Source organism: Fusarium keratoplasticum, chromosome 3 (genome assembly GCF_025433545.1).
Source record: "Fusarium keratoplasticum isolate Fu6.1 chromosome 3, whole genome shotgun sequence".
NCBI lineage: Eukaryota > Fungi > Ascomycota > Sordariomycetes > Hypocreales > Nectriaceae > Fusarium > Fusarium keratoplasticum.
The window spans coordinates 3,154,355-3,176,342 of NC_070531.1; the positions used below are offsets into that span (position 1 = coordinate 3,154,355).

General features: G+C 48.9%; 8 protein-coding genes across 8 annotated transcripts; 3 read left to right on the plus strand and 5 right to left on the minus strand.

Annotated features, from left to right (window-relative positions):
- Positions 1–7,057: 7,057 nt before the first annotated feature.
- Positions 7,058–8,806, plus strand: NCS57_00430200 (uncharacterized protein; the record flags this gene model as incomplete). Its single annotated transcript, XM_053054267.1, has 5 exons — positions 7,058–7,109; positions 7,164–7,297; positions 7,348–7,853; positions 7,913–8,380; positions 8,437–8,806. The coding sequence occupies 5 exons, from the start codon at positions 7,058–7,060 to the stop codon at positions 8,804–8,806; spliced, it is 1,530 nt and encodes a 509-aa protein (XP_052916427.1).
- A 2,038-nt stretch (positions 8,807–10,844) lies between these two features.
- NCS57_00430300 (uncharacterized protein) lies at positions 10,845–11,855 on the minus strand (the record flags this gene model as incomplete). The annotated part of the gene is made up of 1 exon (XM_053054268.1): positions 10,845–11,855. Exon 1 carries the CDS (start codon positions 11,850–11,852, stop codon positions 10,845–10,847), a length of 1,008 nt encoding a protein of 335 aa, XP_052916428.1. The 5' UTR covers positions 11,853–11,855.
- Positions 11,856–12,273: 418 nt separating this feature from the next.
- NCS57_00430400 (Methyltranfer-dom domain-containing protein) lies at positions 12,274–13,446 on the plus strand (the record flags this gene model as incomplete). The annotated part of the gene is made up of 5 exons (XM_053054269.1): positions 12,274–12,465; positions 12,514–12,618; positions 12,676–13,018; positions 13,072–13,353; positions 13,406–13,446. The coding sequence occupies 5 exons, from the start codon at positions 12,274–12,276 to the stop codon at positions 13,444–13,446; spliced, it is 963 nt and encodes a 320-aa protein (XP_052916429.1).
- A 281-nt stretch (positions 13,447–13,727) lies between these two features.
- On the minus strand, positions 13,728–14,895 carry NCS57_00430500 (FMN-red domain-containing protein; the record flags this gene model as incomplete). The annotated part of the gene is made up of 3 exons (XM_053054270.1): positions 13,728–14,117; positions 14,178–14,376; positions 14,468–14,895. 3 exons carry the CDS (start codon positions 14,893–14,895, stop codon positions 13,728–13,730), a joined length of 1,017 nt encoding a protein of 338 aa, XP_052916430.1.
- A 495-nt stretch (positions 14,896–15,390) lies between these two features.
- On the minus strand, positions 15,391–16,124 carry NCS57_00430600 (Oxidoreductase; the record flags this gene model as incomplete). Its single annotated transcript, XM_053054271.1, has 3 exons — positions 15,825–16,124; positions 15,639–15,753; positions 15,391–15,572 (listed from the first exon to the last, which is right to left on the minus strand). The coding sequence occupies exons 1-3, from the start codon at positions 16,080–16,082 to the stop codon at positions 15,391–15,393; spliced, it is 555 nt and encodes a 184-aa protein (XP_052916431.1). The 5' UTR covers positions 16,083–16,124.
- A 472-nt stretch (positions 16,125–16,596) lies between these two features.
- On the plus strand, positions 16,597–17,941 carry NCS57_00430700 (uncharacterized protein; the record flags this gene model as incomplete). Its single annotated transcript, XM_053054272.1, has 4 exons — positions 16,597–16,882; positions 16,939–17,081; positions 17,140–17,226; positions 17,288–17,941. The coding sequence occupies 4 exons, from the start codon at positions 16,597–16,599 to the stop codon at positions 17,939–17,941; spliced, it is 1,170 nt and encodes a 389-aa protein (XP_052916432.1).
- A 359-nt stretch (positions 17,942–18,300) lies between these two features.
- On the minus strand, positions 18,301–19,044 carry NCS57_00430800 (uncharacterized protein; the record flags this gene model as incomplete). Its single annotated transcript, XM_053054273.1, has 3 exons — positions 18,301–18,379; positions 18,427–18,980; positions 19,033–19,044. 3 exons carry the CDS (start codon positions 19,042–19,044, stop codon positions 18,301–18,303), a joined length of 645 nt encoding a protein of 214 aa, XP_052916433.1.
- A 1,181-nt stretch (positions 19,045–20,225) lies between these two features.
- On the minus strand, positions 20,226–21,011 carry NCS57_00430900 (Helo-like-N domain-containing protein; the record flags this gene model as incomplete). Its single annotated transcript, XM_053054274.1, has 2 exons — positions 20,226–20,544; positions 20,596–21,011. The coding sequence occupies 2 exons, from the start codon at positions 21,009–21,011 to the stop codon at positions 20,226–20,228; spliced, it is 735 nt and encodes a 244-aa protein (XP_052916434.1).
- Between the last annotated feature and the right edge of the window lie 977 nt (positions 21,012–21,988).

Here is a 21,988-nt window from a genome sequence, read left to right on the forward strand (position 1 = left end):
TATCCCTATTACCCCTTAGGACGTGATATTTATAGGCTTTTATATATAAGCGACTATTAATACCAGAGTTTATTAACTATACTATCTTTAAATATAATTTTATTTTTAGCTCTTTACTCTTATTTCTATAGGGGAAGCTTTATAATTTATATTATAGTTATAAACTAAGTCTCTTAGCTAAAACTACTAGTAATACTAAAAGTAATAAAGAGTTACTTTAACTCTTATTTATTATTGCGATTAGAATTATAGTAGCTTTTAATACGCCTCTATATAAACTTAGGCACTATAAAGATAAGGAAGGTATAATAGAAGTATTATAACTCTGGGTGGCGGGAGCTCTAAACGATCCCTTAGTTCCTAACCCTCTAGCCCTTTATTAAATCCATACCTTACTACTAGCTACTCTTTGCCTTTATTATTAATATAAAGATTATATAGCTTTAAAATACTTCTAGGCTAGTATAGGGATATTTTATTAATATATCTTATAATATTCCCCTTCTGAGATAGAGATTTTACTAACCCTTTGCTTAGGTATAATAAAGGCCGAGATAAACTAAGAACTAAGCTTCTAGCTAATTAATACCTTAAAGTTACTTTTATTAACCTAGCCTCTATTATATATAAATTTATAGAAAAGTTTTTTTATAATCTTAAATAATAACTTATAAGCTTCTTCTTGCCTATCTATATATCTAATAATATTAATAAAAATATTTTCGCTCTATTATTAAGGGTAGATAGGCATTTAGTCTTATTAACTTTTAGAGATAATGCCTTAGCTATACTTTCTATTAATATAGAATATATTTAATTTAGAGAAGTAGCTATCATATTAAATAACTTTATAATAAAGTTCCCTAAGCGCTACTTTTAGGTATTATAAGAAGTCAGTGCTATAAAAATACCTAGAGGCCTTAGTTTAGGTAGAGTTATCTATATTTACCTTACTCTTAGCTAGTATTAGGTATTATTAGACTTATTTTATATAGCCTAGCTTAAATATTCCTAGTTTTAAAGCGGCTATCCTAATAACCTAAAATAAGAAATAAGTCTCTATCTAACTAAGTATAAGAAAGCATTAGTGAACTATGTTATTAAATACCTCTAGATATTATAAGGGATAGTAAAATTATAAAAAAGGAGGTATATTTATATATAAGTCTTATTATTAGTTAAATTAAAGCTATAGTAATTAGCTAATAAATATTAGTGAGCTGCTTAATCTCTAGCGTCTAGCAGAGCTTTGTGCCTATGGCCTATATAGCGAGAAGAGCGGGGCGGAATTCATAAGAACTATTATTAAGTTCTTAAAGCTATATAAGCCTAATGATTCTGCTTTTAATAGCATAGATGGTCTTAATATATACCAAAGAGGTTATATCTACCTGCTATACCATCTCGATATTTTGTGTCTCATTACTATTGAAATTAAGTTTAATATATTATAGTGGCGGGATAAGTACTTAATAGGCTTGCTGGCATTTCTTTTGTGTGTCCTAGATCTCGCAGTCGTTAATTCGCTTATGTAAATGGTGTTCCGCTTGTCCAGGAGGAGGTCGCTGAGTGCACCAAATGCTCGCTGTATCGTCGTTAGAATCACATTGCGATGTGAACAAGGATTGAAGCATACCCGAGGGCTCACCGGGATGATCTGACTGACTGGGCCATGTCTCAAAAGGGCTCTTTCTTCAAGGATGAACAGAGGGCACTTGCTTTGACTGTATTGCTCTGCAAGGACCTGCATAGAAAGTCGAGGAACGGAAGCTGGATCTCTGCGACATTGAAATGCATGACGACTTCATGAAGCTTCTTCCAGCGTCTCTCTCTCGTATTCAGACAACTCGAGGGCCATCCTAATAGCGTCTGCAAATTGACGGTAATCCCAGGGATTCACAGATAGGTCGTGGCCACCAAAGACAGATGAACTGCCGGTAAACTCGGAGACTATAAGTGATCCAAAATGCTTGTGGCTATACAGCCCATCTTGACAGAAGATATAATCGTGTGCTGTTAGGTTCATACCCTCTCGCTGGTTTGTAATAATCAGGGCGTCTGCAATGGTGAGCAGAGACAGGCACTGGGAATATTCAACATCGTGTCTAAGATAGACGACGGGCTGATGGGTTATGTTTGCATGTAGGGAATTAACTCTGGTGACGATATCGGAGACCATCGTATCCAGCTCGGTCGTCTCGTCTGTTGGCAGAGCCACCTGGATAAGCACAGCTTTATCCCTCCACTGGGGATTTCCCTCCAAGAACAGCCCATACGAGTGAAGATTCTGACGGACACCGCGGACGTAATCCAGTTTATCTCTTGCAAAAATGACCTTTTTGCCTTGAATCTTCTTCGAATGACTTCTACCCACCTGCGAACATCGTCACGCCCTCGATGGGTATTGAGCATCGCTGGGTCAATCCCAATTGCCAGGTCGATAACGTCGACAAAGCGATCAGCCAACTGCACCCCGCCCATAGTTGCTTCAACATTGAGCAGCCGGCTACAGGTTTGGAGGAAATGACGCAATACTCGCCGATTTGGAAGCCTATTAGGTTTGCGCCAAGCATGCCTCTCAAGAGTTCCGTTCTCATTGCGAGGCATCGGAAGACCTCGGACGAAGGGAATGCGATATGGAGGAAGCGGCCGATTTTTGCGTCAGGGAGCTCCTTTCGAACCATCTCGGGAACCAGCAAAAGGTGGTAGTCGTGAACCCAGATGACGTCCCCACATTTCCGACTGCGGATGATCCTGTCAGCGAATGCCCGGTTGACGTTGGCGTAATTCTGCCATGACTGGTCCCCGTTCAGTTCAGTTCAATCAATTTCGTCCTCGGACGTAGGGGCCCCATAGGGACACGGGTACCCGTGGCTCCAAAATTTCACGGGTACCCGTGTCCCTATCTCATGAGCGCCCACAAGCCTGCACCGCGTACTCGCCCCACACCACCCCTGACATCACGAGGGTACAAGCGGGGTACGGAAAGTTAGTTCAATGAAGCAATTCCCGCCAAAACACCATACAAATCATTTTGAAGTCAATAATGAATTCCCAATCAATTCTAGAAGAGAGTCAGGCATTCAATGCCTATGATAACAAGAGCTTTATCAAGGAGGATCATAGTCATCAGCTGTACCCAAATGACCCTACCCGGATAGCTGTTTTTCCGGCCGAAACTGACCGCGGCACCAACTTCGAGCCTTTCCACGTAGAAACACGCAACTTTCGCATCAGCACACTGCCGCCAACACCTCTGCAGCTATTCCAGCTTTTCCTTCCTATTTCCCTCGTTAAGAAATGGGTCCGATACACCAGAAGCTAGATCTCGTGGCTGAAGGAAAATGACGTTGTTAATAGCTAGAAGCACCCGATGACGAAGAACGCAAGGCTACGAGTTTAGCAAGGGACCTCTATTGCAGAAGCATATGTCTGGCTTAGAATGCTAATTTATATGGGTATACATAAGGAAAAGACGATTAAGAGCCACTGGAGTGCCCCGAAGCCGGGGCAGCAACGCCCTGAACACTCAATCATCAAATTCATGCCGTATTGGAAGTTTCAGACCCTTCATCGTCACCTTCGCCCCTTTGACCACACCAAGATCGATGAGACCGGGCCTCTTCCGAAGGTATTCCAAGCTTATGATGAGTGGTCTGATCATATACAGGCCGCGTCTGCGGAGATCTTCTTCCCGGGCTCTCATCTGGCTGTGGATGAGTATATGATCCGCTATACGGGTAGATCGAACGAGACAACAGTCGTCAAGGGCAAGCCTATCCCCCTAGGGTTCAAGATCTGGGTCATAGTACAACAGGGCTTCTTTATTCACTGGCTGTGGCACATCAAGGGCGAAAATTACGGTGCCGTTAGTATTGAGCTTCCAAAGCCGGAGTCATCCTCACGAGGTCGCGGCAAGAGGGCATCACAAGCACCAAAGAAGGAGCCTAAAGAAGAATACAAGCCTATCACCTTAAACTCGACCCAAGGCGTCGTTGTTGCCCTAGCAAATACACTACCAAAAGCGATATATCACGTCTTTGTGGATAACCTCTTCTCGTCGGCAGACCTCTTCCGCAGCCTCCGCACACATGGCCACGGGGCCACAGGCACAGCCCGGCCTAACTATGGCATACACAAGGAGCTTCAACGGGATAAGAAGGCCGATGGGGGGGCTAAGACCGGCTATGACTTCAACCAGGTCAAGATAATCCCAACCCCTAACAATAAGGTATTAATCTAAGACACTTTTCTATATGAATTTCTTACTAATATATCCTTGCGCCATCTAATTAGGTCAATCAGATCGCTTAGAAAGATAATCGCCTTATATTATTCCTTACAACCGTTTTCACAGGCGAGGAGCGTGTCTGCCGGAAGAGGAAGAAGCCATCCTCACAGAAGCCCGAGGCCAAGCCAATACGCCGCTTTTTTAGTGACGAAGCTATTAAAGTCATCTCGATCCCGATAGTCGCTGCTGCTTATAACGACGAGATGAATCATGTTGATCGGGGTGACCAGTTAAGGTCATATTATGCATACGATCATCCCTTACGCCGGGGCCCTTAGCAGGCTCTCTATTGGACCTTCCTTCTTAATATAGTGCTTATTAATAGCTATCTTACTCAGCTTCACGGGCCACAGCCAAATTGGGAGAGATATACGAATCACAGAGAGTAGCGAGAGTGCATTTTCAACGCCTTATTTAATGAATATCATGGAGAAAGCCAGTCAAGGCAGAGGTATCAAGCTGGCGACGAATCTAACCCTAAAATACAACAAAAAGAACATAATCTTATCCGCCGGAAGACAAATTCAGATTGCCTCGCTTGTCAAGGATATCGGCAAGGCGAAATAAGGTCAAAGGGTAAAAGGAAGCCTCTCGGGACGGTCAATAGTAACATCACGAGATCACAAACGAGATTTTAGTGTAGTGTATGCAAAGTCGCACTTTGTAACAATCAGAAGTGTTGGTACATTTATTACCATAGAGAAATAGGTGGAAGCTAATGTATCTCTTCTTTGGCCCCTTTTAATTGGCCCCACCCCCCTGCAAATACCTCGGTGCAGGCTTGTGGGCACTCATGAGATGGGACCCCTCGGACGTAGACGCTATTACTCAGCAGCCATGCCCGGAATGGTTCCTTGAATTCTGGGAGTGGCTCCATTTCCGCGCATGGGTCAGCTGAAACCTGAGGTCACGAAGACCTGGCCTTTCTAGCCAATTATAGCCGGGGCATGACAGATATTCTTTGCGTTTGTTGCTAGTGGGTCAAACAACCGGATAATCTTGAACCAATCAATTTGGTCTATACTCCACTTGGAGAGGAGCCCAGTAAGAGGGGCTGACTCATTATCGTGGCGATGCTCTTGGGGCAGGGTGAAGGCTGGGCAGATCCTCAACCCCTCATACGGAGTACATCAAGAATTATTCACCGTTCTGTCACCTGCGCTCTGCATAACATGAGCATACTTCCAAATCTTGAGGATCGCCTTAGTATCTCCCATGCCCAGAAAGGTATGCTATCTAGTTTTGCGCTGGTTGACAGCTTCTAACCTGCTGGCTCCCGTAGAACCGGACTCCAGCCTCTGATGCAGCCGCGATCATCCGACACATTACGCAGCATCGCTACCTATCCTTATGACATGGAAGATTGCCCCTCGCCTCCAAGCACGTCTCTTTCTAATCCTCCTTCATCTGTACCAAGTCAAGCACTGGCGACTTCAGTCCCTACTAAATTTACCCCGCCTAGACCTACTCCGCCCGCAGATACGGTAGACGCAGACTGCGCTGCAACCAATAACCGCGACTACGGAAAGTACGATTCCTACGATCCAGGGACCGCTCAGCTCCGAGATCGTACGAGCATCTCATTTCTTTGCAATGACGACTTGCTAGAACCGGGTAGCCGTACAGACATACTGCCACCAGTAACAGACGGCTTCTGCCCACCTGACTCGCCCATTTCTATCTCAGGCCGCTAGAACAGAGGGATATCTTGCAAGGCAGCAGTTAATATTATTTCCGGGCTGCATAACAACGCAGATTCGGACCGGGTTCATGATCTGTTGCACTGTAAAGAATCGGATGACTTTTTCAGAATTCCAGCGTGTTCCAAATACTGGATGAGTTAGCTTAATTAAATTTCTGTTACCCTAGCAGGCTGGTGCAATATCTCGAAAGATCCTTTGTTATGATGCAAAGTTAATGCAGGAGAACATGGTAGCATGGACCCAAGATATGCCGATGAACCCGATCGCTTTACCTTCTACTACAAATGTTAACATGACAACTCTCTGCCGTGCCCCACCACGATCACGGTTCGTATCGATGATGTTTCCTTCTTGTCACGACCCAACGTTGAGGGTCACGTGGCCAAGACCTCACTCAATCGCCAAGGAGTGAGCCACCCAACGACTCACCTTCCGAAGCGTGAACCTCATCTCGAGGAAAGTGAGCCTCACGCTCACAACCACGAGCCAGGAAAGCACCAAAAAGTATATAGTACACACTCATTTGCACTTTCCTATGTAGTAGCTACCTCGGCTATCAATAAAACTTGGTTACATTCAATACCTTGAGCACATTACCAGACATGACTTACACCCCGTTCAAGACAGTGCCAGCATCCCCTCTGCCAACATAAACCCAGCACGACCGGTTTATCCCTTGGGAACCCCACGATCGTCACACTTCTCTGATGACGCATCATAAACCTGCCATTTCCGGCCTAGCTTCATCAAGCCTTGAAACCGTATAAAATATCCCACGGTCTAATCTTACATGGAACGCTACTCTGTACCTTTATGTAGTAAGCTTGACCCACAATTATTAGGCAACGTTGCCAACATCGGGAAATTCCTGCTAGCACTAGGGCAACTAGCTCACTATGCAGCTGTTGGTCATTGTAGGCTTTCTTAAATAGGTAAGCTTACCACTCTTTCGATATCTTAGTGTAAGAAGGTGTTTATAACCAGCAACGGGTAAAAATATTTAAGGAGGGAATTGTTCCATCCCAAAGGCATTTAAATGGGCATGCATTCTTCAGTTTTTACCATGGATGAGGCAGGGCAGACCGACGTCATAATCATTGGTGCCGGGCTTTCAGGTAAGTACTACCTTATTTTTTTTTACACACTCTATTAATGCCCTACTCTCACAGGTGTTTGTGCTTTGGTGAAGCTGCGAGAGAAATTTCCAGCTATCAAGATTGAATTGTACGACAAGAATGGCAACGTAGGAGGTACATGGGCGAAGAACACCTATCCTGGTCTGTCTTGCGACATACCTTCTCAGGTAACATCCACTGACATCCTCTACTAAAGGAAAATGTACTAAAATCTCAGTTATACTCCTATTCCTTTGCCCCGAACCCGGACTGGTCAGCCACATACGCCTCTCAGCCGGAGATCTTGTCTTATATCCAGCAAGTAGTCCACTCGTTCGACTGTTCTAGCTACATCCACCTCAAGCAAGAATGCGTCACGGCAGAATGGCTTGACGAGGAATTACACTGGCGTGTGAGATTGATCGACCTTGACTCCGGTCAAATGTATCTCAAGTATACAAGATTCCTGATCACCGCCGTCGGATTCTGTGATGTTCCTAAAGGCACGGATAAGATTGATGGAATCGAAAACTTCACCGGAAAAGTCTTCCACGGTGCTAGGTGGGATCATTCCTTCGATTTTAGCAACAAAGCCGTGGCCGTGGTCGGCAATGGCTGCTCTGCGAACCAGTTCATCCCGTCTCTGCTCGATCAAGCCTCGGTCAGAAGTCTTGTTCAGTTTATGAGAAGCCCGCACTGGATCGCTCCCAAATACAACAGCCACGTTTATAGCTGGCAACGATGGTAAACTTTCAGATAAGTCAGAGAGGTTGATGGCGACGGCACTAATTAGTAGCTGATAGGGCCTTTCGCCGTGTACCATTCGCAAACCGATTTTGGCGATATTGGCTAGCTATTAAACTCGACCTGGCCTTCCCTGCCTTCAAACATAACAGGCTAGGTAAATTTCTCCGGCAACAGGTCCAGACGTCCCTGACCAACTATATCCGACGATCAGCGCCCCAAAAGTATCATCACATGCTGATACCATGCTTCGACTTCGGAGCGAAGCGGCCAGTTTTAGATCACGGATACCTACAATCGCTGCATGATCCGAGAGTAACGCTGGTCAGTACGCGGTCTTTGTCCGTCGTTGGCCCCCGTGAGCTGCAAAGCAATAGCGGTGATATCTTTCCTGCGGACGTACTTATACTTGCCAATGGCTTCGAAACTCAACAGCTTCTAACTCCGATGAACATCACTGGTTTGAGAGGGGTAGAGCTGCCAGCTCTTTGGCAGCAAAGCGAGAAGTATGCATCTGCTTACATGGGGTATGTTGAACGGTAGAACAGCCCAAGGTTATAGCACGATGCTAATAAATCTGCAGTGTCTGTATCTCGGGGTTTCCTAACCTTTTTGTGCTCACCGGTCCTAATACCCTTCCCTCTGGTCACTCTACCTTAGTAGGCATCGAGTGTTCCGTAGAGTACATCATACGATTGATGAGCCGAGTTTTCAATAATCATTCATCGAAGGTTAAACTTGAGGTGACAGCAGAGGCTCAGGATTCCTTCAATACAGTGTTGCAGTCCAAGCTACAACGCCTCGTCTATACTTCAGACGTATCAAGTTGGTACTTGGATAAACGTTCTGGGAAGAATACGCTTATCTGGCCCGGGAGTCAATTTGAATTCTGGTATTCAAGATGTTTACAAAGGGTGAATTGGGCAGACTTTGCCATTGATACTCGTGGCTAGATATCGGGTAGCGGCATTTTTTAATGATGTCCAAGATGAGCATTCAATTAGCGTACTCCTGTCTTTCATCCAGCCATCCCAAGCGCAAAGAGTTTAGCACAAGAGTTAGCCTAGTTCAGAATCGTACCTCAGAGTTCCGGGAGCCTACCATTTACAGGCTTGGCAATCCCACGAAGGGTCCAACGAGCTGAAACTTTGGTGCCCATTTAGGGTTAGTAGATAGCGGAGGTCAGATTTCTCCGCTTATACCGGAAGCTTCGGGACTTACGGCCTGAATAATTAATCCTTAGCCTCTCTACTGAGAAGGACTAACCCGAAGTGGCAATTTTTTGATATGTCATCACAAGCTTTACGTGCCCGTGACATGTTTTGATTGATCGAGTCTTCTCCTAATAAAGCGTTTAATCTTCCAGCGTTCGAATTCCATGCCGGCCGCTTCATCTACTACTCGGTAATTCGTATGATTGCCACCGGCGTGGCATAATCTCATTTCTCTGTTTTGACATGCTGAGTAAATGGTCGGCAAAGCCTGCCGATTACAAAGCGGCTAGACTTCGCAACAACCAGCGTCGCCACCGCAAGAAAGTCAAGGATCACATCGCGGAGCTCGAGTCCAGACTAGCAGAGACACAGCTACAGCTTAGTCAGGCGTTAGCACGTGTCGATGAGTTATCTAAAGAGCTTCAGCGGGCGCAGACGGGACGTGACTCGATGCAGATGGAGACTACCATGGCCTTGAGCGAGATGCCATCAATCAACAACGGAGGGAGTGACGCATTGACACGTGGCCACTGGTTGCAGGAGGATCTTTTTCGCCAATGCCAAAGGAATCTGATCGACGATTTAAAAGGACCCCTGGTCCAGCAAGGAAAAGACGGAACGCAACAACCGAGCTCCCAGTCTCACTCCAGCTCAGAGTTGACCTGGCATCTGTCTCCTATGATTTCAACTCAAGCAATCTTTGAACCGATGCAGGCATCCATTCTCGACTACGGAGAAGAGGCATACCCAGAAATCCAAGACGACGTTTACGGCAAATTGCCGCCTCCGGGTCCAGGAGAGTCGACAACCCGCTGCCGGGATGCCTATTGGATGATCATTCAGCAAAATCGTAAAGGCTTGAATGACTCTAGTATTCGGGGATGGCTAGAACCTGGATTCCGGGGGCCAATCTGTGAAGGAGATGGGTGCCGTATAGAGACGGGTTTGCTATTTGCATTGCTGGACTTCATTAGTTCATCAGAGGCTTGGTCTAGCTGATTGGATGTACTGAATGAGCCTATCCACAAGTCGCCTCATATGTAGGCTGAGGGAAGCGTGTAACTAGGAGAAAACCTTTGTGTATCGGATGTGGCGCATGGAAGTCGAAAATCCTCTATTGTGGAGGATGAATTCGTAGATATTATTCGAATTCGAATTCAAGCATAGGCGGAAAACCACTGGCGGGAGAATAACAACACTGAGAATCAATGACTTCGATTAGAAGGTGCTTGGTTCCATTGATCGAGTTGTCTCTTACTTGGCAGGACCCTGTGCAGATTGAGAGAACTATCACGACATAGTAGAACGGGTTTAACATTAGCTGCGATGGAGAGATTTTAGCAAGCTGGCGGTGAATGCCAGAATTTGCCTGGAGCCGTGATTGCCTCAATTTCTGAGAGTGTCACGACGGTATTCAAGAGCGACGACGTTATCGAGCGGAAGGAAGAACGGGGCCAAAATGTAACGACAAGCTGCACGCAACCTACGCATTAGTTTCTAAGACGCGGCATCAAGGTTGAGGGTTGCTATTGCATGAACTAAAAGCGGAAGCAGGTCCTTGCGGGCGAAATGCACCGACTGTTTAACGCGCGATACCTTTTCGCTTAGCTCATCGAAATGCCTGACAGTGTCAGTCAAGTTTCCAACATGTTGTCTCAGCCCTATATCTACTATTCTCCTTGAAACCTCAGAAGTCCACAAGCAGCCATGCAGTGCACAAAGTTATGTCTTGTTGAAAAATCTGATGTAGAGCTATCACATTTGGCAGGACGTAGGGTCAGGTATCGCTGATGAATGCCAGAAGGCTGAATAGCATATCCGTATTAACGCGGCATCCCCCACCCGGTTCAAGTGAGCGGCGAAAGCCGTTCCATAGCCATGTAGCCACGTCTCCCTGGCTCATACCCTTGAAGTTCTGTTGCGCGATGAGAATATATGCCTCGGAGCAAAGCATTGTGGACTCGCTGTAAGCTTTTTCTTGGTAGTAGGCTTCCATTGCTGGTTCGAGCATGTATGCAGGCATTAGGAGCGGGGTCTCCTGACTCGGAACGAGAGCCATTCGATTTATTGTGTCGGCAGTTAGTTGTGCACCCGATGAGGGATCACTGGAGCAGCAGGGTGTTGTTGGGGCCAATATCTGGTCTGGTATTACTGTTTCAGATAGCAGACTTCCGGCCTCAGCGACAGCCTGGTAGCTTGCAGCTGTGAAAGTAAGCTCGGGTGCAGAGCGTGGGCTTGATGTTGAGGCAGATCCTAGAGCCAGCAGAGGTCCGGTGACAGGTTCAGATGACTGAGCTACAGGGATAAGCGCCTGAAGACTTTCAGCTGGTGGAAAGATGAGGGCGTTGACTTCCGACCCAGGTTGGCCATCGGAGGCCAGTGGATCTGTGGAAGCCGGGGCGGGCAGTTTCCCAGCTCCGAGGTCATCTGTATCAGAGACAACATTGGATGGCTGATAGGCTTCGCCATGAGTGCCGGCAAGAGGTGGCGATGATGCGCCACCCTGACTTTGAGGTTGTTGCAGCAGCGGCGTGCGACAATCTGCCTTATTTTGATAATTCTGATAGCGGCGGTATCGCGTCAATGCCGCCTGAAGAGCCTCGATCTGATCTCTGAGGCTCGAAATAGTTTGTTCTGCTTCGCCGAGTCTTTCTTCTAGCGTTACGATATAGTCTTTCCGACGAGCACGATGCCGACGCTGATTGTTGCGGACCCGCTCCCGTGTGTGCTGAGCTGAAACCCGTTTGGTCCTGGGTCGTGGTGTCGAAGGTGGTCCCGGAGGCATGATGAGTCGCTACCTATCGTCGATATGTCACCGATGGGATCCCATTTTTATGCCCGTCTCAAAACGGTGACATATCGATTTCGCGTATTAGTCAGCATTTACAGGTCTCTCCCTGCGAGCTGTCTCAAACGCCCCGTGATTGGACGCCACCGGTCAAGGCCTACTTGGGCGGAGTCCATGATTTCCATGAGACCATCATGTACGTCAGACTGGTGTCTAGGCGCAAAGGTGGACGGATATGTTTGATTTATCAGCATACGAGATATTCTCAACGGTGACATATCGATGCGCTCCTATCGATGCGCTCCCAAGAACTATATAATATCTGGATGGATTTGCGAACGACATAGGCCCATCACCCCACCACAACGCATTCATCCAACACCATCCTTACCCTGGCCTAACCAATTTACTACTGACAATGGAGTCTAACGAGATATATGACCAAGTTAATAGGCGATACGGCTCAATCACGAAGAGCAGCACCGGACAGTATGAGCAAACCGTTGCGAAAGCGTTTGGGTACACAGAAGAAGAGCTCGCTGGCATCCCCGAGGGTGCGAACCTGGGCTTGAGCTGTGGCAACCCAATTGCACTCGCAAGGCTGAGAGAGGCGCGTCTATTCATGTCCCGCATCGTTTCGTTTTGTTGACTGTCAAAGGGCGAAACCGTTGTTGATCTTGGGTCTGGCGCTGGCTTCGATCTCTTCACGGCTGCAAAGAGAGTCGGTCCTACAGGCAAGGCCATCGGAGTGGACATGAACAAGGTGAGAAAGTCCTTGCCATCCAGATCGAGTCTAGCATCCATTAAATAATGCACATAGAATATGGTCGACAAGGCCAATGCCAACAAAGCTCACACCAATGCCTCGAACGTTCAGTTCATCGAAAGCGTCATCACCTCTATCCCGCTACCCGACAACACTGCCGACTGTATCATCAGCAATTGTGTCATCAACCTTGTCCCTGCGGCGGAGAAACAGCTTGCATTCAACGAGATGTTCCGACTGCTCAATCCCGGCGGGCGGGTTGCCATCAGCGACATACTGGCGCGCAAGGAGTTTACCGAGGAGATGAAGAAGAGCATTGCTCTATACGTCGGATGCATCGCTGGAGCTAGCCAGGTCAGCGATTATGAGGCCTTTCTCAAGAATGCAGGTTTTAACGGTAAGCCGAATCGTCCCATTAGAGTATGATGGAGCCTAATTGGTCTTTGCCAGATGTTCTCATCGTGGACAGCAAGAATGACTTGAATGTGTACTGTACCGCCGCCGAGGCCAAGACATCGTGTTGTGGGATAAACACTGTCGAAGAGGAAGAGGAGGCACCATCTTGCTGCAGTTCAAAGACGAAAGAGAATTGCTGCAAGCCGGAGGAAAAGGAGTCATGCTGCGGAGCTGACTCGTCCACGTGTGCTTGCCAGAACCAGCCGAGTTCGATGGCAAGTGAAGCCGAGACACTGGCTGCTCGACTAGGGATCACAGACTTTAACGAATGGGCAGGTAAGTACACCGGACGCTTGGTCTGATTGAGCCGCCAACTAAACCTTCCCAGGCTCCTTCCAGGTGTATGCTGTCAAACCCGCGGCGAACTGAGAGTGATCGGCCTGTAAAATGAGAGTTTAAAGAGCCTGCTCAATTAAACACAATCTGGCTGTAGCATATGCAAAGTCAGCTGCTGGATTATATTGTGAGGAAGCAGCTTGCCACGGCTGCCGGCGGGATTTAGTACTATCTTTTCAACTGTATCCTGATCCATTACTGTACCAAGGGCAGGTCGTAGTTTAATAAACTACATTGAAATAGACCCGTGCACACCGGATCGATTGGCTCGAGCAATATGCAACTGGCCTGTAGAAATCTCTATATCATGCAGCCTACTTTCCCACTTCCCCTTGTGTCTCCTTGGCTCTGCGCTCCTCGCGCTCACTGAATCGATCCCCAAACAAGTCAAAGTGGGGTCTCATGACCATGGTATACTTCACAAGCTCTTCCATGCAATCAACAAGGCGGTCGCGGTTTGAGCTGGCAAGCATACGGCTGCCCTCAGGCTCAGATGTGAACTGCGTGTATGCCTTTGGCACCGAGCTCTGGTTGGGAATGGCAAACATGCGCATCCACCGTCCTAGTATCCGAAGCGAGTTGACAGCGTTGAAAGACTGTGATCCTCCGCTGACTTGGGCAATGGCCAGGGTTCTTCCTTGAGTAGGACGCACTGAGCCGGAGGATAATGGAATCCAGTCAATCTGCTGCTTGAAGATGCCCGTCTGTGATGTGGATTAGGTTCATGTTTCTGTACACATTTAATCACAGTTGAGGGGGCTTACCAAGTTGCCATGCTGCTCAGGGCTGATCCATACATGCCCGTCGCTCCACTTGCTCAATTCCCGCAGTTCTTGTACTTTAGGATGGCAGTGTTGGACGTCGTCCTTCTGGGGCAGACCAGCAGGGTCGAAGACTCGGACATCACAGCCGAGGCGGAAAAGAATGCGCGCGGCTTCGTAGGCCAGCAGACGGGAATATGATCTAGGGATGGTGAGTAAGACTGGTAATATCCGAGCTAAAATGGATGGCAAAAGATCAAATGATGACATCCGTCTTTGTCCATAGCACTCACCGACTTCTGAGACTACCGTACAGAACCAGAATGCGGAGGCGATCGAGCCCTCTGTCCAAGATCTCGGACTGCACCATCTTGATCGCTGTGCTCAGCTCCAATTCCGAGATCCAGTCATCGGTGGAAGGACTGCCGTTAAAAAGAAAAGGGCGATATTGCTCTCGGATTCCGACGTCATCTTCGTCGGAGCCAATGGCGAGGGACTGATAGCTGTAGGCGGGATCGGCAGCAAGCCTAATTGCTGCCCTCCCAGCGTGGGAGTTGTTCAAATCTCCGTGTCCGTTCATCACGAGGCCGAGGTTCTGGGTCTGCTTTGCTGAGATGCTACCAGAGAAATATCGATGAACAAGAAGCCCGTGGAAAGGCGCGCTTGCGTGGAGGTTGCCTGTGAAAGTGCGAACTCGGAGGGTGTGGCGGAGAAGGCTCATTTTTGATGCCGACTTTCCAGGCCAGACACACAGTGGGAGCCCACATAACAAATAGCGCTCTTTATGTACTGTCACCTCCACGAAGGGGAGCACTTTGGGCAGTGCAGACAAAGATTTTTAGGCCTTATAAACTAAGCCAAGCGTGGCTAGGAGCCATGCCTGGACGCACCCACCGCCGGCCATGGCGAGTGAATCCTTGCAGGGTCTGATATTCCCACGCGAGAGAGCCGCCAGGGTGGGCCTCATTTCAATGAAGATTGCGTCTCCATGGCTTCTTGCGGCATCTCTCCTTTCATTTCTCCAGCGTGAAATCATGGGATCTAGGTGCGATGACTGTGTTTTGGGGCAGCTATTCTTGTTAGATTTAGTGGACTACAAAGTCTTTGGCATGGATGTTCATGCCGCCTGTCTAGCAAGTCGCAAAGTCGCCAGGAGTTCAAGCTACTGTGATTCATTGCTCTTTGGCCACCAAGGCTTGTTCATCCCAGATAATAACTACTTGCTATCCCAAACAGTCGCGTCGTACTCATCCATCCACTCCACGAACTCGCCACCGGCTTTGGCCCAGCCGGCAATGCCTTCGAATAGGATCACGCTCTCCATATCGCTGTCGCCTTGCTCGTCGAGATGGTCCTTGAACCATCCAGCTGCTCGCGAGCCCCGGCCGCGAGAGGATGCTGGAGAGGTTAGTATGTCCCTTTATTACATGCTGCGAATTTTGGAGGCATTGAATCAAGACCTACAGCAGTACCAGATGATTTTTTGGACTCCCGCCGATTTAAACAGGCTGTACAGCGTCGGTATGGTCGGGTAGAGGCTCTGTGCCGGCAGATTGATGGATCCGCGAATGGTGCCGCCCTGGATGACGGAATGGGTGAGTTGATGCTCGATTAATTGTTGTCTCGGAAAACACGGAAGGTAGGTAAAACCTCGTGGTCTGTCCGGCGGAGATCGATGAGGACATAATTCTTGCCAGCGATATTCTTGCTGTCCTTCATCATCTCCAATGCTGCCTGACGTGTCATGGCCGCAGGGGCCTTGTTGAGTGGAGGAGGGTAGGCAGCATGCCAGGGCGTGGCGGCATCAGTAGAGGCCATCTTGGATGAGCAGATGCAGTTGACCGGTTGGAATGCGAGATTTAGGCGAGGACGGGCGCCCAACCTTAGGAGAGATTTTGTGATGTTCATCACATCTTGGAGGGGGGAGGGAGAGTATTTCTGAATATGAAGCCCTCTGAGGGCCGAAGGCAATGGGCAACCTCACTCAGACATGGTAGGGACTGTGTCATACCCAGACTATGATTGGCCACGGCCAAAATTACATGGCGTTCTTGGGACCCTGTCATGCCCGAGATGTGATTGGTTGTTCAGCTTTGCAGAGACTCGGTCATGCGTCAGCTGTGACTGTGCAACCCCACCAAGCAAATTCCATCACCGGGGGCTGTGTCAGGCCGAGGCTGCGATTGGCTCGACGGGATTTTCGACCAGCAGCGTCCATTGCGATTCCTAGATTGCTGCAAGTTTTGGGGCGCAAGAGGGACCGCGGTGATTCACGTATAAGATCGTGTTCGTCTCGACGGTAGCGATTCATACAGGCACAGAATTCATCTGCGTCGCTGGACTCCGAGCCACCCACAACCACCCTGCACCGCGCACCGCATCGCTTCAAACCTACCACGCAAGACGACCGCCCGCCTTCAACATGACACTGGAGAAGAAGAAAGGGTTGGACAGCCACGAGCTGGAGTCTGCTTCGCCTCGCGCAGGCCCGTCTGACCAAGATCCTGAGGCCGCGGCTGGGAACACAAACCCCGATGAGCAACCGAAGCAACAGCTGTCCGCCTTCAAAGGCCTCGGTCTTCTGGATCGCTTCTTAGCCCTGTGGATTTTCCTGGCAATGGCCATTGGTATCATCTTGGGCAACTTTGTTCCCGAGACGGGGCCAGCCTTACAAAAGGGCAAGTTTGTCGGTGTTTCGGTGCCTATTGGTATGTTTTCCCCGAAGGCCTGATCTTTTTATACTTGAAACTGACGCTTGCGCAAGCTGTCGGTTTACTCGTCATGATGTATCCGATCCTCTGCAAAGTGCGATACGAATCGCTGCACGAGCTCCTTTCCCACAGGGAGATGTGGAAGCAGATCTGTTTTAGCATCTTCGTCAACTGGATCCTCGCTCCCTTTCTTATGGTGAGTCTCCCTCGCCCGGCACACATCCTTTTCCACGGTATATTGACCTCTCTCTTAGCTTTCTCTCGCTTGGGCTTTCCTCCCTGATAAGTCAGAACTTCGCACTGGCCTTATTCTCGTTGGCTTGGGGAGGTGTATTGCAATGGTTCGTTCTCACGTCACATCCAGGCATTTAGAAGCAACGCTGATGACGCCTTTTCTTCTAGGTCCTCATTTGGAACGGTCTTGCTGGCGGCAACGACGAATATTGTGCCATACTCGTCGCTATCAACTCGATACTCCAGATGGTCCTCTTCGCCCCCTTGGCTGTCTTCTTCATCCGCGTCATCAGTCACGAGTCGGGTACGATTGATATATCCTATAGCGTTGTTGCTACAAGTGTGGCTGTCTTCCTGGGCATCCCCCTTGGAGCAGCCGTCATCACGAGAATTGTCCTTCGCAAGGTCGCTGGAGCAGATTGGTATCAACAGACCTTTCTCAAGTTTCTCGCACCTTGGTCCCTCATCGGCCTGCTCTACACCATTCTCGTTCTATTCGCATCCCAAGGCCGACAAGTTGTTCACCAGATTGTATCGGTCGTCCGGGTAGCTGCACCACTAATTGTGTATTTCGTGCTTATATTCTTCGTCACGTTGTGGATTAGCAGACTCCTCGGCTTCCGGTTCCCCATGGTGGTAACGCAGAGTTTTACCGCTGCGAGCAACAACTTCGAGTTAGCTATCGCTGTAGCGGTGGCGACTTTTGGCCCTAATAGCGACCAGGCCTTGGCATCCACCGTTGGCCCGCTCATCGAGGTGCCGGTGTTGGTGGGCTTGGTGTATGCTGTTCGGTGGATGGCCAACAGATGGGGTTGGAAGTGAAGGGATGAGCCCAACTTCCATAGACAACGCGGCTTCAGGGATCTGGTGAAATGCTTCTGTGAGTATCAGTATATAGACTATTTAGACTCACGCAGTCTTCTTAACGTGAATCCTCTAAGAATCAAGCAATATTAATATGCTTCCAGTGTTCTCTAATATAGCAAAACTCCACATCCTCGTCGACGTGCGCCTAGTCTAGATGATCCATGAGTTGAAAGATTTTAGTGTTCTTGACAGAGCAGCTGCTATCTCCATGACACCCCAAGGCCGAACGAGCCCGTGATGGATCTGCATGGTTGTGAAGTTCGACGAGTATTTTTGCCGCTTTGTCGCACGAGGTTTCTAGCGGTTCCGAATGGTTAGAATGACGGATGATGGAATCTGATGAGTCGAAAGAGTCGGAGAGCGGCGAGAGCGGCGAGAGCGCGTCTGTTGGGGCTGAGGAACTGTTAGTAGTTGTGTTGTCAAGCCCGTTTGCCGCATGCATTTGATGGTGAAATCCGTGTTCCTCTGCTGGAAGCACGAATACTCCTTTATTTTCTTCTCGGGGTATTAGTATCGATTCGATCGGCGGCTCGGCAGATGGCGGCTGCTTTCCAGCAGATGTCGGCAGGGTTGGATTTGACAAGACCGATGCGAGGATCGGCACTGCGTCTCTGGCCATGCTTGATGCAGACCCAAAGGAGCTCTGGGACGGATCATCCATCGACATGGCTCTTATTTGCGTTATTCCAGGTAATAAACGTCCACATGTGATGCATCGGTGTCGAACATTTAATGCCCGATGATCTTCCTCGGGAGAGGACAGATATCGCTCAATTTCATCTTCCGAGACCCCGTATACGCCAAGCAAGCTCTTTAGGCGTTGGTTCTGGACGTTGACGGCCTGAGCAACGCGTTGCATCTCTATAGAGGCTGCTACGCCCATCCGCTCGTACTCTTCCAATCGACTCTGTAGGTCCGCAATCAGCTCTTGCCGTCGGGCTCTTGATCTGCGCTGAGCTTCACGATTTTCTGCAACAGAGGCTGCGGTTTTGTTCTGCAAGGTAGAGGATGAGTGATAATTGTCCAAGTTGACTTGTGCAGCATACCTTCCGGGGCATTTTGTCTTGGACCTCGAGTTTGGACGTACTGATTCGTATGGATGCGAGAAAAGATAGTGTAGACTAGAAGATTAATCAACGGGCCGACGATGCTGTGACGTCGACGCTGGGTGTGATGATGTAGGTGCCAGGTTCCATCGCTCTAACAAGGCTTGTTGGGCCAAGTTGATAGTGGCTAAGCCAGATTTGTCAGCTATGTTCCTCGACCAGGAGCCATAGGTTTGTGGTACCCTGTAACCCCAAGATCACCAAGCTTGAACAGCGCGCGGAGCTGAAACAAGGCAAGTCCTGGATCGAGGGCCATGAGAACGAGGAAAAGATCCTGAAACTCACCAATGAAATCCGCAAAAAGCGTGCGCAGCGAGAACAACGGGATCGTTAGAGAATATCGCGAGTACTGTGAATGAGTCTCTGTCAGAATGCCACCAAAAGGACGAAAGGACGAAACGGGGGGGACGAAATCAGAAGGAAATCAACGGGAGTCCAGGGAGCTTAGCCGCCGACCCATTTCTGTTGCAAGTAGATCTCATAGTCACAAAGCGGTTATCTTAACAGATGATCTAGTCCCTCATGCGACGCTCAGATAGTGCACAGGGGTATGGGTACTTACTGAGTACTTGGCACACAGCAGCCGCCAACAGCCGACACGCTTTGTCCAAAATAGCAGCCCAAGCACCATACAGACGGCCTTAAATTGAAAAGGCTATTTTAAGACTGCTGCCTGAGACCCTTCCCTCCCTTGGAATATGGATGCCATGGTGTAAAAGCGTACGAAAGTAGAGTCCAAAGTTAAACTCAGGTCAGGACCCGCTCATATCGAAACCTCGTTCGGGCGCCTAACAGCTTCCATCACACGGGAACTTTGGAGTCATGGCGGTGCACAAACTTTTGAGGCTTTTGTGGTGAGTTCTGGCTACTACGCTGTTACTAGAGAGCTTTTCAAGAAGGAAGAGCCGCGTCGGATGATATTGAAACCAAGCGTGAATGAATTGCTATGGAATTTATCTTTAAAAGGGAAACACCCACATGATCCGTTCTGCCTTTGCTGTGCAAGAATAAGCAATGGTGCATGCCCTGCAAGACGCCAAATCAATAGATGTCAGCGTAACAAATCTACCAACACTACACTGCCACTGCGACCCGCTAATACGACGAGCTGCATGACAGCCTGCCGGCATTCATTACTCCAGATCCTGGGTAGATAAGCCAACGGGCGTGGCGCCACACGGTGCTTCCCCCTTCGCCACTGGCAAAAGCCTCAGTCCGTTGATATGGGATAGCACCTGCGAGCAAATTTCGAGACACTGCTCGGTTGTCTCGCGTTCATTGCGAAAGCGCTCTATATCTGCGGGTTCTGCTCCAGAGGGGATGTCGCCATGCCTCGTCAAAGATTGCGATTTGGGCGTGATCTCCTCGAGATGGTTCTCGAGGTCTTGCTTCGTATCTCGAATCATATCTTTGTATTCATTGAGGACTTGAAGGGTCACCGTGCTCGAACGCCTGGTCGTTTGGGTCAGCCAAATAGCTGGTGTAGGAAGTGGGTTATCTGACAGGTTTGCATCTGCTAAAGCGATGGCGATGGTGGATTTATACCCAGCCAGCATAGCCGTGAAGCCATTAATGTCATTGTCCATGTACCTGAGCTTTGCCCAGTCTCTGACGCTGATGTTTCCCTGCCCTTCAGAATGTCTAGTGTATCTGACTATCAGCGTCTGAAAATCCGCACTTGCTTTGGTACACTGCTCGAGTGGAAGCTTCAGCGGAACAAGGATAGAAGGTTCGTGTCCGGCAGAAGCCTCCAGGGACTGGAGGACACCACCAAGAGCGTCGAGCTCATCTCTCAGCTGCCGAACAGAGCGAGGATGGTCCCTAAGACTCTGGACAGTCTGGTAAAGCACCTTGCTCGACTGTATTGTAGCAGTAACGATGGCCAAAAGCCCGGAAACAACACTAAGCGGATCCGCCATCAGCCTTTCTCGTGGGTCAGATGGCCCTCGTCATGTGTCCCGAACTTGAAGGGATGAAGGTTTGGCCGGCCTCCCGTCAGGTGTTCACACCTCACCAGGCTATGTCCATGCGACCCACTCATTTGCTCGTGCGGGACCGTGAAGAACTCGCCCCCTCCCCCGGGGCGGGCAAAGTGCATGGATGAACAGTAAGACCTCGGAGCCGGCATCGCATCTCAGACCGAGCAGGTTCATGGGCCTTTAGCCAGGTCCTCCAACGACGCTGATGGTGCTAGAAAGAGCGATTTCACAAGGTCCCAGAAAACGCCATGGCAAGAGTTGTTGCCCCGCAATGGTGCCGGTAAGCCATCAGCGTGTTGTCTAGACTTCTATGACCTTCCATTGTCTTCCCTCACGTGTATTTCGGGAGACCCTTTTTCCGATGCGACATGGATGCCGTCGATTCTGGCATGAGCCTTGACAACAGGGTCTCGATTCCGATTCTGAAACGGGGCCCTAGCACCCCTGCAGCCTAAAGGCTATTACGTGTAGTTTCACGTGATACTAGATATTTCCCCCGAGCCAGGGGCAGAGCGATCTTGTCCTTCTCTTTTGACCTCCTTGCGCTACGTCTTATAACTAGAACCCAATCTACACTATCGGTCAATCATCATTAACCCCGACCCCTCACACTCCGGCGGCAGACGACCCCGAATCTGGTCCGGTGATCCTCTAAGCATTTTTTACTGCCGAATGATGACTTACGATCTCGGACACCAGCCACAGGCAAATACGTTTGTATCATCGTAATCTTATCAGCCTGTGGCGGAGCATTGTGGCTTTTCCAAGCCCAGTTGACGCAGGCAATGAAGGGCACTCCCCAGTCAGACTCTGCGCACGGTAGCGACACCTCGGATGAAGCCCGTCACCAGTAACATGTTGTGATGAAGCACGAGTGGAAATATTAATAAAGACGTCACGAGTTGCGGCGTGGGATG